Below are 20,037 nucleotides of genomic sequence, written 5' to 3' on the forward strand. Positions count from 1 at the left end.
CCTTTATTGTACCACATTTTCTCGTGCCACGAAAGCAATCAACCTAATTGATTATTAGCTTGTGTAAGCCCAAAATGGATATCTTGGGATAGTGACGCTAGCAAAAAGAGTAGTGTCACACTTTACTACATTGATAGAAGGAACAAGCATCTTTATATATATATACTTTCCCTTTCTAGATGCCAATGCTCTTTGGTGTCTCCAAATTATATACAATTAGAAATGATTTGATTGGCGTGAGAGCATACATCTAATTTAAATTCTAATACATGAAATTTGATTGCTTGACCAAGTCTTGACTTCAAGATTAGTGGGAGTGTCCTTATGAGAGTAGGAAAAGTTATAACCCATAGATTCCCAAAGACTCACCTCACTGGAGAAACCCTAAAAGACCAAATCCCCAACTCTAATTAATGCACCCTATTAATATATAATCTAATCAAATATCTAATATGCATATAAAGTTAGAAACTCCTGATTGATGCACCCTATTTATAATCAACAACTTTACCTAGATTACATTTCTTTGGAAGTCTGATAGCTGATTACAATCGGTGAGATTCTATTCACATCGACGAAGCGGGTCCACCAAGATCTCTTAGTCATACTAGCACTATAAAGTATTTCATGGGCAATCTCCTATAATGTTATTTTCTTCAACTCAGCAATTTGTTGTGATTCACTAGAACTAGTGCGATGTTTCACTATACTTTCCTTTATGTATAATTCGTTTAATAACTCCGAACAGAACTCTATGCTACTGTAAGTCTACATATGCTCGATTATTTTACTTATCTCCATTTCGGTCAAAGCTCTCAATTGCTTGACAATAGCATCAAACTTGTGTGAGTTAACACAAACACCAAAGTCTTCCTGGAGTAGTCATCTACAATTGTTAACATATTTGTAACACTCTTTCTTGAAGGAAACCATGATAACCTACGAACATCTAAGTGAATTAACTTTGCGGTTTCCATTGATTTTCTAACATCCATAGTAAAATGCACTTTCCGTCATTAATTTAATTCACAACACTTTTATATATTCAATTCGTTGGCAACATGACCACACAAAAGATCCCTTTCACTAAGAAACTTTAGGCTTCTCTTGCTGACATGTCACAAACACATACAGTTCACACTCTCAATTAGATGTATCCAATGTCTTCACAGACTAATCTGTCATTATCTCACCTTAAAGCTTATGTAGATCATTGTGTTTGATTCCTCTCATTATCTCCACCTCAAAGGAGCTTCAAAATTCCACATTCTGAGTTATATTGACGCCTAGTTGAACCCAGATCACTTGAGAAAATTAGGTTCTTCTTCAACTCTAGAACAAACCTTACTCCAACATTATCCTTACAATGCAATTATCTATTATAATTCTAACATCACTAACACCTACAATATCACACCCAACATTATTTCTTAACCACACTTCACTATTATCTATACATTGATAAGTTGTAATTGATTCTTAGTTGGTGTGACGTGAAATGAATAGTCAAAATCCATAATTCATCCATTAGACAACGAATCCTCAATGACAAACATGACATAATCAACACTATCCGAATTATCATCAATTACAATTGTAACATCATCTGCGGACTAAATACTGATTCCACTACTCTTCTCGTTCTTCAGCTTAAGGCAACTCCTTCTAAAATATCCCCTCTTGCCACAACTCTAATAGACAACACCACCAATCCTATATTCACCATGCCCATCCATATTTGAGTTACTTTTGCTAACACAAGTACTAGTTCTTTCTTTATTTCACCTATTAAAGCACTAGGCACAAGTTCATCAGATTCTTTCTACGGATATCCTCACTTATAATCAAATCTCGAACCTATCAAATGGCGAACTTATTGACCCAGAGGAATCAGTAACAACAGTTTCAACTGTATTCCAACTATTAAACTATTAGGTAATGGAGTAATGGAATCAAAACACATGCCTCATCTTTGTGTCAATCTCAACTAAACTCAATTAACTAACAACCACAATGAATTCATTGATATGATCAGTAACTAACGCACCTTCGCCCATCTTCAAGTTAAACAGATGTCGTATTAAATAGACATTATTGATCACAAATGGCTTCTTCTACATGTCCACGAGGCTTTCATCAAACCTACAGCAGTCTTTTCTTTCGCAATGCTAAACGCGACGTTACGAGACAATGTCAGCCAAAGAACACCTCATGCTTGTGTCATGGGTTGACAGTTCCTTGGCCGCGGAACAACCATGAGGAACTGGCAAGCGAAATTCATCAAGTCAACCCTCGTTCCATAGTTGTTCTAGAGAACAAAGAGTGAATAGTTTCCTTATACGAGATTGAACCACACTTAGCTTAGCTTGGACATCTAGTCTATCAAGTGGGACATTAGATCTCTTTAGGCTTAACAACTTGTTTCGGCTTGCCATGGCATCATCAGGAGAGCGACATCAGCTTCTGACTAGTTTGTACACAGGAGGCCAACTTAGCCTTTAGAACTCCTAAGTAATATAACTCTTTAATCCTAGAACTCCTAGCACCGTCTTTCCAAATGCCACTCCCACAGACCAGTTGTATTAATCTTCGCTGCATCCTCACTATTCACTCGGCAACTCCAAGTATCACTCACAAGTGTCACGAGTACGAGATGATTCATGGACCGTGAAATTCTTCTCCACTCAATTCCACAACGCCCTTGTTGCGGTATGCTCTTTTGCTTCCTTGCATCCCTTAACCATTGATGCACCATTTTTTTAAATCATACATCAAATGGTCATACTCGGCCAACAAAACAAGTTTTGCTCCATTGGTGGCCTCTTTTGATCTCAGCTGTTTGAGCCCCTTTTCAGTCACTTGTACTTTCCTTGGCAAGTGTGGCATTCTTCGCCAATTGAATCTTTTGACAGCACTATTTTTTCCTACTAAGCATCTTGACCCCAGCAGACAATGGAGGTTCTTTCCTTATTGAAAAAAATGGCAGTAGACTTTTTTCATTGAATTCACTAATCGATCTAAGAATGTTATCCCCATTGAGTGAGGAATCGCTTCTTCTCCATCTCAACTCACTCGGTAAGGAATCAGTTCTTACCCGTGCCCTCATTGTCATCCTATAAGCTAGTCGAGAGCCGCGCTTTGTTCGAGCACTTTTTGCCCCAGCGATTCACTCTACGCCCTCGTAGGACTGGGTAGACCACTGGTGTTAGGGAAATCCCTTATGATGTTTTGAAGATGACAAAATAAATCAAAGGCTACTAACATGTTTAATGGTTAAGTAATAGACCATGCAGATGATAGAACATGTAAAGGATATTATCAAAGTCGAAGACGGCCAGAAGATCTGAACGTAACATATATCCAGTATATATTCTGAAGATTTCCAGACTTCGTGTCAAAGTCTCGAAGACTCGCGACTCAAGACTCAAAGTCCGAAGACTGCCGTCTCGACTCAGATTGTAAAGTCTATTGCTCTCGACTTTACATCCAGATTCAATGAATCGTAACTCAAGCCCAATCATATAACGGCTAGTGATCTGGTTTGGATTCCACATCAAGATTGATTTGATTGATTCAATCTAATTGATTGACAATTGGATGTTGAAGACAATATCTTTCTATACGAAGAAGCTTTACTTATGGAAACCAAGATTTCGTTTGTATGGGCGATCGGAATCAATTTGGGATTTTACCTTTGTCACTCAACGGCTACCAAATCTTCTAGATACGTAGCTGTCCAATGGGTATATTGGAAGACGTTCTCCCGGATACTGTCCAACGGGTAGTTTGGAAGTGGAGGAGTATTTAAGAGATCATGGACCGATGAGCAAGTAAGAGACGGAGCGTAGAATTTATAATTCCAAAGTCTCGAGCGACTTTCGATCATATACTTGTCTCTTGAGAGCTTAAACGTTTGTAATCGTGAGAGAAATACCAAAAGAGTGACTTAGTGAGATAGTGTGATCTACTACTAAGTGTTTGCACCAAGTTGTAATCTCTTGTTGATTGCATAGTGGAATCCAGCCAAGAAGGCTGTTAGCGTGGGAGAGTGGACATAGGCTTGGAATAAGCCGAACCACTATAAATCTTGTGTTCTTATTCTCTTCCCTAACTCCTTTATTTTGTTCATACTAGCACTCTCAATTGTTATCGGAGCCAAGTGCTCGGTTTATAAAAGTGTTTTTACTTTTTGAGCTAAAGATTCTTTATGGCTAGTATGTTGGCACCAGGACTTATGGAAGGGCAAAGCAACACAAGGCCACCATATTTTGATGGAAAGGAATACGACGTATGGAAGAACAAAATGAAAGCATTCCTAAGATCCAGAGATCTCTTACAATGGGATGTTGTGGAAAGAGGAATCAACCCCATTGCTGCGTCTACATCAAATAAGAATGGTAAAGACAAAAACACCAAAGCCCCCGCCCTATGTCTCGGACGGAGTTGTCCAAAGAGAAGCGCTTGATGCAAAAGCTATTTATTCTTTATATTGCGCTTTGTCTCTTGCTGAATATAACAGAATCTCTTCATGTGAAACAGCAAAAGAAGTTTGGGATAGACTTCATGTTACATATGAAGGGACCGATCGTGTAAAAGAGACAAAAGTAAACTTCCTGCTCGGCAAATATGAATCCTTCAAGATGAAGCAAGGAGAATCGATTGGAGATATGTTTAGCCGTTTTTACAGAAATTGTAAATGGTTTAGCATATCAAGGTCAGCAAATTTCTGCCCCAATGAAGGTCAACAAACTCTTGCGAGGTCTCTCAAAAGATTGGAACCATGTCAAGACCTCAATCCGGGAGACTCAAAGGATTATGCCACTCACCGTTGATGAATTGATCGGCACTCTTCAATCCTATGAAGTGGAGCAACTTAACGATGAAGATCCCGAAGGTAAGAAGTCCATCGCTTTAATATCTAATGCTGTTTTGGATGAAACAGACTCAGAAAATGACATGGACGACGAAGAACTTGCTTTTATGATCGAGAAATTCAAAAGCTGAGTAGAAAAGGAAGGAAGTTTAGTGAAAGAAGACAATACAATCAGAATGGCCAGAAAAGAACAATGAAAGAAGATGATGTGCAAAGAAATATATGCTTGACGGCACATTCGAATCTGAGTCGACTCGCATTACAAGACTCAGAATCAAAGTCTGATTCAGACCAGACTCAGAATCCGATAAGAAAATCAAGGAAATAAAGGAAAAGAAGAAGTTGGTAAGGAATGTTTTTGGGCACATAATTCTCATTATGCTTGAAATTCGATATATCATTGATTGATTCAGATTTTATAATGATCATATTTTTTGATTTGCTTTATTGAAGAAAGAATTGTGTGATTTGTGATTCGAGATTTAATTTGATACGTGTGATCATTTTTTATATCATGCTTAAAGACAAATGAATTTATTTGGTTTGATTTTATACTCTCAGATTTTATCATATTTTGCCAAATAAAAATCTGTTTTACGTGATATTAATTTATGATGCAAGATATTATTGTGCATAATATTCTTTCTTTGAATACTTTGTTATGATGAATTAAGAAAGAATATTTGATTATGGAAATTTCATATTTTACTCTAATGTCAAGGAAGGATCCAAATGAATGGATACCAAAAGGAAATGAGTTGATTGCAGGAAATTCTTTAAGGGATGAATGATTGCAAATCTATGCAAATCATGATGCGATCAGAAATGCATCTCCTGCGAAGATTGGTAATGTTTTTAATCAATGGTATATTGCAAACATATACCATGGGTAAAATATTTTTATCATCCCGCCTTGCAAATCTCTACGTGCATTTTGGATGATTGTTTATTATATTGTGAATATCTTCTGTCATAAATATAAGGTATTGCAATTGTGGCACGTGACAGAAATATTTATTTTCCTTTTGCAAAATGCATATCTGAAATTTATGCTCAAGGAAATCTCTTTGATCTCGAAAGATATTACTGCATATTCATGGATATTCTTGCTATATTCTTAGAAGATTTATTATATCTAGCAAGTTTGATCCATAAATCAAAGGAAGATATTACGTGACATTTTTGCAAAGATTATTATCTGTTATATAAGAATTTGCAGGTCACAAAAGAATCTTCCATATGGATTTTGGAAAACTCGATCAGAAAACCATGAAGATTTTATTCTATCTTCTGGAGGTTCAAAGATTCTATTCCTTATGCAAAAATTTTGCAAATTGTTGAGGAAATCCCTTATGTGTCGTACGGAAGGTTGAATAGTTCTGAATTTTAATATTTGATAATTTTATCTATGCTATTCAACATATTTATTTGAAGAAATGGCATTATATATTACGTGGATATTATTTGTGGAAAAAGTTTGTTAAGTTGATGCAGGTTGAAATCGAGAAGAGCTTAATTGAAGAAAATAATTTTTTGCCTCGAATTTCAAAATGCAAATGATCGTTGCAGATGTTGTTGGTACAAAGGAAATAATGGAAAAAAATATTCTGCTCAACGTGCACAAGCAACAATTCTATTCGCAAATATTGTCATGATCACAAGGGAGAAAGCAAATCCAAAAGAAAAGGAAAAGAATCGTGATCACCTCAAAAGGCAACAAATTGAGGGGGAGCATTGATCAATTATGGAAAAATCTTTTGATTGATCATGATCTTGTTATGAAAAGAAGGAAGGTAAATGTGTCAGAATTGTTAAGATCTACAAAATCCGGTTAGTGCATATTTTATTACCTTTTGTCATTAACAAATCTCTTATTGATATTATTATGACAAAAAAAGGTATGTGCAAGTTATGATGCATCCGTGATTTTTATTGGATATTTGCTGATATAATCGAAGTGAGCTATATTGCATATCTTTAATATTCGATAAAAGCTGATTTTTGGAAATTGTGATTCATGCAAGATATTTGTTATCATTCTCTACGTGAATCCATTATTATCGCTTTTTGACTATGACAAAAAGGGGGAGAAGATATGAATATGCATATGTGCTGATTGGTTGATATTATCTATGACATAATATTGAGCTGCGATTATTTTTCTATATATTGTTATGCTCAATTTATTTTCTATCTTCTGATATCCTTTGATTTAAAAGTATGTTTACAAATCTGCATATTCAGAGATTGTTTTGTCATCATCAAAAGGGGGAGATTGTTAGGGAAATCCCTTATGATGTTTTGAAGATGACAAAATAAATCAAAGGCTACTAACATGTTTAATGGTTAAGTAATAGACCATGCAGATGATAGAACATGTAAAGGATATTATCAAAGTCAGAAGACGGCCAGAAGACTGAACGTAACATATATCCAGAGTATATTCTGAAGATTTCCAGACTTTTGTGTCAAATTTCTAGTTCAACCTATAGTGGAGCGAGGAATCAATTTGGGATTTTACCTTTGATCTTTCTTCGACTCACCCACTAGTTTGGAAGTGGAGGAGTATTTAAGGAGATCGATGAGCAAGTAGGGATCTTGCTTTGATACCAAATTGTCACCAAAGAGTGACTTAGTGAGATAGTGTGATCTACTACTAAGTGTTTGCACTCAGTTGGCAATTCTTTGTGTTCTTATTCTCTTCCCTAACTCCTTTATTTTGTTCATACTAGCACTCTCAACTGGTACTTTCTAGTTCAACCTATAGTGGAACAACTCGTGAGGCACCAAATTTTCATAGGCGGCGGGATTCACTAGGTCAGCCTTTGTTCCATAGTTGTTCTAGAGAACAAATCGTGAATAGCTTCCTTATACAAGATCGTACCATGCCTAGCTTAGCTCGGATGTTTAGTCCATCGAGCAAGACAGCAAATATTTTTAAGCTCAACAGCTGGTTTTGACCTACCATAGCTTCATTAGGAGATCGGCAATCAGCTCCCGACCAGTTTATGCATGGAGCCCAACCCCGTCTTTATAGCTCTTAAGTAATATAATCTTTTAATCCTAGAACTCTCAGCACCAACCGTCCCAATGCCACTCCCACGGACCAGTTGTATTTATCCTCGCTACATCCCCCCTCGTCATTCGATAACCTTAAGCACCACTCACAAGTGTCACGAGTACGGGATGATTCACAGACCGTGACACTTGACTATCCAACAATTCCCATTCAACTTATTGAGTCAGGCTTCTCCCTAGTAGGGGCAAGTGTAGATTCCTCTTATACAAAAAAACCTTAATTTGCATCTCTAGACACCAAAATCATTCTCATCAAATTTGTTGATATTCACTTTCCTTCTTTTGTCACCATTGATTCACTTCAAATCAACCAAGTCTAACTTTGATATCAATTGTCATAGAAACAATCAATCAAATAATAAAATAGATTGAACTAGAAAATAAATCGATCACTAAATTTACATGCTTTTGTTGAGTGACCAACATCTATGGAAAAAGTAGCAAATAATTCCACTATAGATTAAGTGATATAACGGATATTACAACCATACTTGAGTTATTCCAACACTCAGTGTTTCCTATCCCTTAGTTATACTTGATAGCTCACACAGTGTTTAACCTCATATTTACACCCAATAGCTCATACTCGAGTCATTCTAACACTTTCAATGTTTTCAACCCTTAATTACACCCAATAGCTCACATAGTATTTATAGCCCCATATTTTTCATGAAATAATCTTTCAATCTCATGAAGGAATACACAACAAGATTTGTGTAAGTTTGTCTTTTATATTCCCCACAATGAAGACATTTCTTATATATAAACAATAGTTAGATCCAAAATAAGAAAACTTCTCCAATTAGGAAACCTATTCAAAATAATAAATTTACTTGAATTAGGAAAGTTTGTTCTTCATGCTCAAATTCAAGATATATTTTCAACAGCCTCACTAAAAGTCTGGATTTTTCAAGATGAAGTTGGATTAGATCGAACTTGTGTAACCTACTTGTAGTGAACACTAAAAAAGAGAAAGTTGGAGTAGAACAATTATTCTTCAAGAAACACAAAACCATCTGCAATCACATGGAGTCATAGGACAACATATTATAGGTTTATTGTGTTATTCTTTCTTATGTTTATGCAGAAGAGATCTAATTAAGTCTTGGAATAATTGTGTAAACCCCATTTCTTCCATTGTCTCAAAAGTCTGCAATTGTCAACAATTTTTTTTTTTTTTTTTTATTTTATTTTCGCAAATGACATGTATTGGTTTACGTCACTAGGTTTCGATTAGGGGTGACCGATTCCTCATTTCATCGGTTCAAAGAACTATTAATTCTGCTTTTTCAAACATAAAGACTTCAGCACTCAATATTTGATACTCAAATTTTTAGCTCTCGGTTTTGCAGTATTAATAAATAAGCCCTAAAGAGTGTCAACACGTGTGGCCATTTTTGAAATTATTTAGATTTTCCCATCCAATATGAGAGATTAGGTAAATTATATAAGTATATCTTAGCTAAAAGATTGAACAATGTCTAATTCTGAATATTGCATAATTCTAACTATAATGTAAGCACAAAAGAAAAGTCCAGGCTAAGGAGGGTTAAACAAGGTTGAACCGACCCAACCCAAAAATTCTGAGCACGAGACAGGCTGACCCAGTTATTTAAAAAATTGAAGAAAGGTCCATCCGTACCCCATTTCTCAAAACGGGTTTGAGCGGGTTATCGGGTCCAAATTCCTTTTTGCCAGCTACATGCAAACGTAATCTCAAAGAATTTTGGAGGGGTTCTAAGAGGGTTTGATCTCCTCGTTTTGGTACTCCAGCTACTTGGATAAAATGAATTTCTACCCTTCCCTCGACGGCAGATGCTTGCAGGTGGTAGAACCACAACAAGAATCATCTTATTCTCTCTCTAATTGTTCTTGTCTTGCCACTTTTTGTTAGCTTGCTTGCTTCTTTTTTGCATGTTAAACAATAAGCTTCAAACGTGAAACACTGAAAGAGAAGAGAATATCAATCATATTGTTGTCTTTATTCCATTCTCGCTTTACCTCTTTCACGAGCGATGCTTGCAAAGCTGGCTAAGCATAATTTCTTCATCTCTATAAAAACCCTCCGTCCATAAGATTGGTAATTAAGAATACAAGACAAAGAAATTATGGCAGATCGAGGGAGCAAAGCGCCATCTCAACCATCCAAGGATGAGAAAAAGATCTATATCGAGTTGGTCCCTTTTCTCTCTTTTACAGTGAACGGAACTAATCACTGTACGAAAAATTTTATTATCCAATATAAGTTTCGTTTTTATCTTTCCATGATTTGATATGAGATTCTACATTTTGTTCTTTAAAATAACGGTACTTTTGTTGTTGTTGCTGCTGCTGCTGCTGTTATTTTGGTGGTGGTTTGTCATGTTTGCATCTCTAGCGGAACAAAGCTGTTTGAGGCAGTGAAGGTCCATCAAAAAGCACTGGACGATCTGGTGAGAGTGAACTCGCTCTTCACCGTTGCGGTCTTTGTGGGCCTGGCGTTCGCGAGCCCTGAACAACATAACATAGAGCGCAAAAAGGAGTGTGAAGCTGGAGTTCATGTGGCGAGGAGGCTTGTCGAGTACGAAGTGATTTCGTTCGCCTTTTATCTCTTTTCCAGCCTCGTGGCCAAATCCCTCAAGACCCACCTCTTCAGCTACCTCCTCTCCCCGGTCACTTACGACGAAATCAATGGCGCATTGAGCAAGGTGCTGAGAGGGTCCTTGTTCGTTCTCTCCGCATTGACCTCCATCATTGGCAGTGTGTTCCTCTTGTGCTCCATGATCGACACCATTCAGCTCCAGCTCGGGAAGGTCTCTTGCAAAGGTATCCAGACATTAAATTCTGTGGCTGTCCTGATCGGGGTCAACATCTTCGCGTTGCTCATCTACATACCATATACTGCACATGCCATCATCAAATCCACAACGGTCTTTGATATCCTACTTCCAGCCAATTGTCCCAAATGCAATCGTCTTCTCCGCAAAACTACTTGCTGTCAAAAATGATCTTCGAGAACCTACTTCCCGGAACAAAGATCCCCCTTCTGAAGCATCGAGCAAAAGATCTTCAGGTGCAAAGATCTAAATATGATGCTGTTTCAGTACTCATTTAAGTTCTTACATAGAACTGGGAGATGAGTGTAGGCTTCTCTTTGCTTTCTGGGATGTGAGTCAATATATGTATTTGTGTTTATTAGTCAGCTTCTCTGCGTCTACAGTTTCTGCAATAATAAGAAGGAGATGCAGAACCACTCTTGTCAGCACTATGCATATTCTTATCCACCTATCAATGGTTGCTTGCTACGATTAACAATCTGGCATTAACACCCTGAAATCGCATCAGGAAAAAAATTACAAGTCAACCATCAAATGACGACTTAGTAGAAGGAAGATTCTGTGAATATTGAAGAGGCAAACGAAATAAACAAAATTCTCCCACATTTACAATTGAGTAGCACTTGCGATGGACCTGAGCCGAGAGTCGTTATTGAGGCCAAACTCCTGGGAATACTTAACAGAGAAAAGACCGGTCACACCTCCCCTCATATCTTTACCTGCCACTAGGCAATTTCGGTATTGCACTGAATCTTTCCGCCTGAGTTGCTGCCACTAGTAATTTCGTTCTTTCTTATGACCTCTGTTTTTGTGCCGCAATTTCAATCCTGCCTGACTGAGCAGGCCTCCTCATCAAATCTCTTGCTCCTCTTGACATTCTCATCAGCAACATTGGCCCGTTTTTTGTGGCCTTCTTTGTCTTCTCCACACAAAAGCCAGACTTGCTATAATCAGTTTTACACAATAAACCATTTATTTATGGACCACTCGTCGTCACTACACTTGAAGATATCGTCTTTTATCAGAATTAAATTAGATATACTCTATTTTAATAGCAGACACCACAGAACCTAAAAGTCCTGGAAAGACGCCAAATTGCCCAACATCTTGAAAATAAGGTTTAAAAGAGTTTAGAAACCTGCCAAAAGTACCCAGAAAACTCAGAGAGAAGAATGGGACATTCCTTAAAGTTATAAAGCAATCTCTACCAGTCTAATTGATTTCCAAGGGAGACGAGACAGATTTACTTTACTTTTGTGAGGCGAGGTTATCAAGTGATGTGATTCCTGAAGTTGAACTGCTTGAACAAGCTACTGGAGGCAGACTGACAAAAGTGGGTCTTTCAACGAGCAAATGTGAGTGAAACCAACTAATAGATCTGAAAATCCATTAGCTGCTCACCCTCAATAAATGACCAGACCGACTGCAACAGCAGCAAAGGCCCCCAAAGTACATCCAATTAACCTGTAAATGGATTAACATCAACACAAAGCGGCGTAGATGAGGTCTAAATCCCAATCATGCCAAATATCCTGCGAATAAACCTTCTCATGGTAAGCAAAGACGCAAATAAAGACGGCCCATGTCTGAGGTCAATTGAGACAGGTCGAGCATTGTAGACCCATTTATCTGCAAACGAAAATTTTGATGGATCTCATGTTGCAAACAACTGCACAACCAGAAAATCTAATGTCTTGAAATCAAACCTTCAGCAAAATCGGGACAAATGAGTAGAACAGGAGTATAGCCAGTGCAAATCCCTAGAAAGGTAGTGCCCGCACCAGTTAAAATAAAGATTCCTTCAAAAAGAGGGTACTTTTTCAGGGTCTAGTCAGCAAACGGCATATATAAGCATATCAGTGAAGTCTTAAGCACGTTCATCTTAGTTAAATCCCATCAACAAAATAACTGATAATAATAGGCTTAATACAGAGGCAACTCCAGAAAACTGATGAAGTAAATATAATTTCCACATTTTGCAGTTATGAGTTGACTTAAGTTTGTTGATTATCTGATAATAGAGTAGCGCAAATAAAGCTGAAATGAGAAACTCCCCTAGAATCTTTCCATAAGCATCCTTTCCAAATTTCCAAGCTCTTACTCTCGTTCTTTGATTGGGATAAACAAAAAACATTTGCAATGAGATTTGCATACGTGAAAACCATACATCTGAACAAAATATAACAGACATTTGGCACTTAAATGCTTGATTCTTAACGAAGGGCAACAACCATCGTCTCAAGTCTTTTCTGTCTCCAAATTTCTGTAAACAGCGCAAGAATAAAATTAAGTGGTTATTGAGAAGCCCACTGATTTACATTCACGTGATTCATCATTTCCTGCTTCTTGCATTGAGCGGTTCTGAAGATCTCTGAGTCAATCAAGTGTATTAAAGGATGATATAGTTCGAAGCTAGTTACATTTCAGATAGGCAGCTTCTAAACTTTTTTACAAGTACGGATAAATTTAAAAGGCCAAAAGAGAGTGCATGCGCAGATGGCAACTCTGTACAGGTGTTTGTGCTTGTGCACATGGAAACCCATTCGCATTCATTAGAAACGTAGTGGACGCCTTTGTCTGATACATATGTTTATAGGTACACATGGGGAGAGAGAGAGAGAGAGAGAGAGAGAGATTTGCTGCTCCAGCGACCAATGAATAGATTTGAGCTCATTGTGCTCAAGAAAGCTTTGTATGAACATTAAGGACAATTTCAGGAACACGTCGACTCCAAAAACATTGTCTACCACACACGGAGATGAAACTACTGTTAGCTGGGTTCACTCCTATGTGGAGGAAGCCCAATGAGTTGCAAGCCCAAAAAGGGCTTGAGCCCATATAATAAGTTATATGAGGAAATAGGGTTTCTCATTATCTATAAAAAGAGGTAGCGGCGAGAAAAGGAAATAGTGACAAGAAAAAGAAAAGCGAGAAAATGGAGTTTGGGGATATCGATTTACATCAAGTGGCGTCGGAGGTCGATTCGTGGTCCGATTGAGCTGAAATTTTGTCAGCATGTTCGTGGTGCAATTTAATCGAATATGAACGGTTTGATTTTCGTTTGAAGCTCCATACATCAGGTTTTTCGTGGATTGATCAAAACCTGCGTTTTTGATCAGATTTATCCTTGATCTCTTGTGAAATTCATGTATATTGCCAAGAATTATGTTCTTGAGGTGTTTGCTGCTATGTACCTCTAGTATTTACTAGAGAAGAACAATTTTATTGATAGTGAAGATTTTCGGTGGACTCCGGTCCGTGGTTTTTTATTTCCTCACATCGAGGAGGTTTTCCACGTAAAAAATCGTCTTGTGTTCGCGTGCTTGGTATTTATTTTACTCTACTATATCAATTCCTATTAGGTTTACACAAGATGGGAGATTATTTTATTCCGCCGCGTTGATTCAATATTGTTCGAATTATTACCGTTCTCCCATCAGAGTGGTATCATAGCAACATGTTATTGCTTGATTTTTCTGCCTTGTGTTAAACAATGGAAACAAATAAGAGTAGAATGGTTACACTGAATGGTTGGAATTATCATATCTGAAAAGGGAAGATGGAAGATCTTTTATATGTGAGATTTTTATTTGCCTGTATTTGCTGAGGAGAAACCAGAGAATAAAACTGATGTTGAATGGTCTATATTTCATCGTCAAGTGTGTGGTTATATCAGGCAGTGGGTAGATGATAATGTTTTAAACCATATTATTGAGGAAACACATGCACGCAGTTTATGGGATAAGCTCGAACAGTTATATGCTCGAAAGACTGTGAATAATAAGTTATTTTTGATAAAACAGATGATGGCTCTGAGATATCATGATGGTATTCGTTTGACTGATCATTTAAATTCTTTTCAAGGAATTATAAATCAGTTGGCTGCAATGGGAATCAAGTTTGATGATAAGATACAAGCACTATGGTTGCTTGGTACTTTGTCGGACTCATGGGAGACGTTCCGAACATCTTTGTCTAATTCTGCCCCGGATGGTACAATTACCATGGATTTAGCCAAGAGTAGTATTTTGAATGAAGTGATGAGAAGGAAGACACAGGGATCGTCCTCTTCACATTCTGATGCCTTGGTTGTTGAGAAAAGGGGGAGAAGTGAGTCTCGAGGTCTGAGAAATAGAGATAAAAGTCGAGACAAAAGCAGAGGTAAGTATAATAAATTTGCTAATGTTGAGTGCCATTATTGTCATTAGAAGGGACATATTCAGAGATTTTGTCGCCAGTTAAAAAGGGAGAAACAAAAGGAGAAAGGTAAAGAGAAGAAAAGTGATGATGACAGTGATGACAATCGTGTCGCTGCACTTAAAGAAGACTTTCTCACTATTTTTGATGGTGATGTGGTGAATTTTGTTTCTCATGAGACCAATTAGGTAATTGATAGTGGTTCATCCGTTCATGCTACATCTCGTAGGGATTTCTTTACATCATACAGGTCAGGTGACTTTGGATCTGTGAAGATGGGAAACAATGGACTAGCTCAATCTGTAGGCATCGGTGATGTGTGCCTAGAAACCAGCAATGGCACAAGGTTAGTATTGAATAATGTTAAACATATACCGATATCCGCTTGAATTTGATTTCTACGGGCAAGTTGGATGATGAGGGGTATTGCAGCACCTTCAATGATGGTCAATGGAAACTTACCAAAGGTTCTCTTGTTGTGGCTAGAGGTGAAAAATATTCTTCGTTATACATTATGCGCAAAGTTGTCTACGAGACAAAATTAATGCAGTAGATAGCGAAGATGCAGCTGAGTTATGGCATAAGAGGCTCAATCACATCAGTGAGAAGGGTTTGTCAATATTGGCCAAGAAGAAGCTCCTTTCAAGATTGAAAAGTTCAGCACTAAAGAAGTGTGCTCACTGTTTAGCAGGAAAACAGAACAGAGTTGCATTTAAAAGCTCCCATCCTTCAAGAAAGTCAGGTATACTGGATTTAATGCATTCTGATGTTTGCGGTCCTATGAAAAAAAAAATCACTTGGTGGCTCTCTTTATTTTGTTACCTTCATAGATGATTTTTCAAGGAAATTTTGGATTTATACCTTGAAAACTAAAATCAAGTGTTAGATGCTTTTAAGCAATTTCAGGCTTCGCTTGAGAGACAGACTGAAATAAATTGAAATGCATCGAATTGATAACGGGGAGAGTATATTGGACCTTTTGATGAATACTGCGACAACAAGGTATTCGACATCAAAAGACACCTCCCAAGACGCCTCAGTTAAATGGCTTAGCTGAGAGAATGAACAGAACATTGGTTGAAAGGGTAATATGCTTACTTTCACAATCAAAGCTATCTAGATCCTTTTGGGGTGAGGCTTTAAGTACAGTTGTGCATGTATTAAATCTTACTCCATGTGTTCCTTTAGAGTTTGATGTTCCTAATAGAGTTTGGACAGGCAAAGAAGTTTCTTATGATTATTTGCGTGTATTTGGGTGCAAAGCATTTGTGCATGTTCCCAAAGATGAGAGGTCTAAACTTGATGTGAAAACACGACAGTGCATATTTATTGGTTATGGATAGGATATGCTTGACTACAAATTTTATGATCCACTTGAAAAGAAAATTGTAAGAAGCAGAGACGTTGTGTTTATGGAAGATCAAACAATAGAGGATATTGAGAAATCGAAGATGATTTCAGCACCACAGGTTAGTGATAATCTGGTTGATTTAGATCCAGTTCCTCTTACAAATATTCCTACACAGGTTGATGAAGAGCAGCAGAAGTCAATGTTCCAAATAACGCACATGTTCCTGAACATGTTGAAATAGATAATAGTATTCCTAAACCAGAGGCTCAATTAGATGTTCCACTGGATGTTCCAGTTCGGAGATCCGTTAGAGACCGACGACCTTCCACCAGGTATTCTGAAGATGAGTATGTATTATTGACTGATGCGGGTAAACCGAGTGTTATGCGAAGCAATAGAAGATGAGTACAAAAGCAATTGGTTCGATGCTATGCGAGATGAGATGCAGTCACTTTATGATAATCATACTTTTGAATTGGTGAAGTTACCTAAAGGTAAAAGAGCTTTGGAGAACAAGTGGGTATATAGGTTGAAGCAAGATGAACATACTTTACAACCACGGTACAAAGCTAGATTGGTTGTTAAGGGGTTCGGTCAGAGAAAGGGTATTGATTTTGATGATATATTTTCTCCGGTAGTGAAAATGTCTTCTATCCGTGTGGTACTAAGCTTGGCAGCTAGCCTAGATTTAGAAATTGAGCAAATGGATGTTAAAACGGCCTTCCTACATGGTGACTTGGAGGAAGAGATATACATGGAACAACCTGAGGGTTTCAAAGTGAAAGGGAAAGAGGATTATGTGTGCAAATTGAAGAAAAGTCTCTATGGCCTAAAACAAGCACCGAGACAGTGGTATAAGAAATTTGCGTCAGTTATGACAAAACATGGCTATAAGAAGACTTTCTCGGATAATTGTGTGTTTGTCCAAAAAATTTCTGATGATGACTTTATTATTCTCTTGCTTTATGTTGATGATATGCTGATTGTTGGCGGGAATGCTTCAAGAATTGAGTTATTGAAGAAATGCTTGAGCAAGTCTTTTGCCATGAAAGACTTGGGCTTGGCGAAGCAGATTCTTGGCATTAGAATTACCCGAGACAGAGATGCTAAGAAGTTATTTTTGTCGCAAGAGAAATATATCGAGAAGATCCTTTAGAAATTTTACATGGACAATGCTAAAGTGGTTAGTACTCCTCTTGCTGCCCACTTTAAGTTAAATATGATGCAAAGTCCTACGACTGATAAAGAGAAGAAAGATATGGAAAGTATTCCATATGCTTCAGCTGTAGGAAGCTTAATGTATGCGATGGTATGTACACGCCCAGACTTGGCGCATGCAATTGGCGTTGTTAGTCGCTATTTGTCAAATCCAGGCAGAGAGCACTGGAATGCAGTGAAGTGGATTATGAGGTATCTTCGGGGAACTTCAAATTTGAAACTCAGTTTCGGGATCGGGAAACTTGAGTTAGTTGGATACACAGATTCCGACTTGGCAGGAGATATTGATACTTGTAAATCTACTTCTGGTTATTTGATTTCTTTTGCTGGTGGAGCTGTCATGTGTCATGGAAGTCAAGATTGCGAAGTGTTGTTGCATTAAAGAGATGCACTTTCTACAACCGATAAATTTATTGAAGCTAGTAAAGTGCTATGGATGAAGAAGTTCTTAGAAGAACTTGGGTTCAAGCAAAAGAGGTATGTGCTATTTTGTGATAATCAAAGCATAATTTATCTTGGTAAGAATTCATCTTTTCATTCTAGATCGAAACATATTGATGTTAGATATCATTGGATAAGGGATGTTCTAGATGAAAAGTTGTTGGAACTTGAGAAAATTCATACTGATCATAATGGCTCCGATATGATGACGAAGACTCTACCAAGAGAGAAGCTTGAACATTGCCGTTTGATAACAGGGATGGTGAATCCCTCCACATTGTCGTGAGGGGAGATTTGTTAGCCGGGTTCACTCCTATGTGGAGGAAGCCCAATGAGTTGCAAGCCCAAAAGGGCTTGAGCCCATATCATAAATTATATGAGGAAATAGGGTTTCTCATTATCTATATAAAAATGTAGCAGTAGAAAAGGAAATAGTAATAAGAGAAAAAGAGAAAGCAGAAAATGAGTTTTGGGCATATCGATTTACATCAAGCTGGCGTCGGAGGTCGATTCGTGGTCCGATTGAGCTGAAATTTTGTCAGCATGTTCGTGGCGCAATTTAATCGAATCTGAAAGGTTTGATTTTTGTTTGAAGCTCCTTACATTAGGTTTTTCATGGATTGATCAAAACCTGCGTTTTTGGTCAAATGTGTCCTTGATCTCTTGTGAAATTCATGTGTATTCCAAGAATTATGTTGTTGAGGTTTTTGTTGCTATGTACCTCTAGTATTTACTAGAGAAGAACAATTTTATTGATAGTGAAGATTTTCAGGTGGACTCCGGTCCCGTGGTTTTTTATTTCCTCACATCGAGGAGGTTTTCCACGTAAAAAATCGTCTTGTGTTCGCGTGCTTGGTATTTATTTTACTCTACTATATCAATTCCTATTAGGTTTACACAAGATGAGAGATTATTTTATTCCGCTGCGTTGATTCGATATTGTTCGAATTATTACCGTTCTCCCATCAACTACTTTGAATGATTGCAAAAGCAAAGGTAACATTAGTGCAAGTCCCATCAGGAATGAGAACGATCGGAACAGAAGGCTAAATTCAACCAAATGCGAGACATTTGCCCGTGAAACAACACAGGAAATAAGACCAGTGAAAATGATGGATCTTTTGACGCCATAATATCAGCCTCGTATCCGGACATTAGTTAATCAAGACCTAAAAGGATACATTTGTATAGCGCTAATAATTGCACCAAAAAAGTCCAACATCGACATTAGTTCCATTCCGTTAGCATTCTTCACTAGATATTCCTGTCCACAGAGAGAAAATCAACTTATAAGATATCAACCATCTACATTTGAGAAAGGCAAAAAAAATCTCTTGCGACAAACACCTCAGACTCCCAGTACAGCCAACTTGATTAGTTGGGGAAACCTATCACTGACGGAGCTTCTCTACACTGACGTGACCTTTCTTCTGACTAACAGTACCATTAAGTATGGTATTCGATAAGATGAAATAAATGATGTCATGTGTTTTGTAGTCCTAGACTCAATGGAAACTTGAAAATACTTGCTCAACATAGAGAGAAGGCGATTGGTAATGACATAAAATGCCACAAAGTATTTTCCATCAGCATTATGTTTGTCCTTCCTCTACTGAAGGTAAAATAAGGTTTTACCATTCTGTTTCTTTCTAATTTTACACCTAGTTTAACAACATAAAAGTATGCAACAAATGGGCTCTACAGCACGTAGCACCTGATAGCACGAGCTTGCTTCATGCACAAGACAATTCAAAAAGGAAGACAGGCAAAACTTTCAAGAACAGAAACCAAAAGAACATATGACTTTGCGTGCCTCACTCACATTACTGACAGCATGGAGTGTTGCCCCAGCAAGAACCAGTGCTTCCCTTTTGCTAGGGTTACAAAGATATGCATAACCTAATAGATTCGCTCAATTGGAGGGCATAAATTTGAATTATGACCCTCTTATAGAAGGAATTCAAGTACAGGATAAAGAGAACAGTGCAAAATAATTTGTATTTGCTATCATAGCCATAACTCTTACAGAAGATAACGTGAACAGTCGACATAATTATAGTGGC

The 20,037-nt window shown here is 37.5% G+C and overlaps 1 protein-coding gene across 1 annotated transcript; it reads left to right on the forward strand.

The window, feature by feature from the left end:
- Positions 1-10,026: 10,026 nt before the first annotated feature.
- Positions 10,027-11,192, forward strand: LOC104428591. The gene is made up of 2 exons (XM_010041558.3): positions 10,027-10,124; positions 10,329-11,192. The coding sequence occupies exons 1-2, from the start codon at positions 10,060-10,062 to the stop codon at positions 10,936-10,938; spliced, it is 675 nt and encodes a 224-aa protein (XP_010039860.2). The 5' UTR covers positions 10,027-10,059; the 3' UTR covers positions 10,939-11,192.
- Positions 11,193-20,037: the final 8,845 nt, after the last annotated feature.

The sequence above is a fragment of the Eucalyptus grandis genome, chromosome 1 (genome assembly GCF_016545825.1).
Source record: "Eucalyptus grandis isolate ANBG69807.140 chromosome 1, ASM1654582v1, whole genome shotgun sequence".
Taxonomy (NCBI): domain Eukaryota; kingdom Viridiplantae; phylum Streptophyta; class Magnoliopsida; order Myrtales; family Myrtaceae; genus Eucalyptus; species Eucalyptus grandis.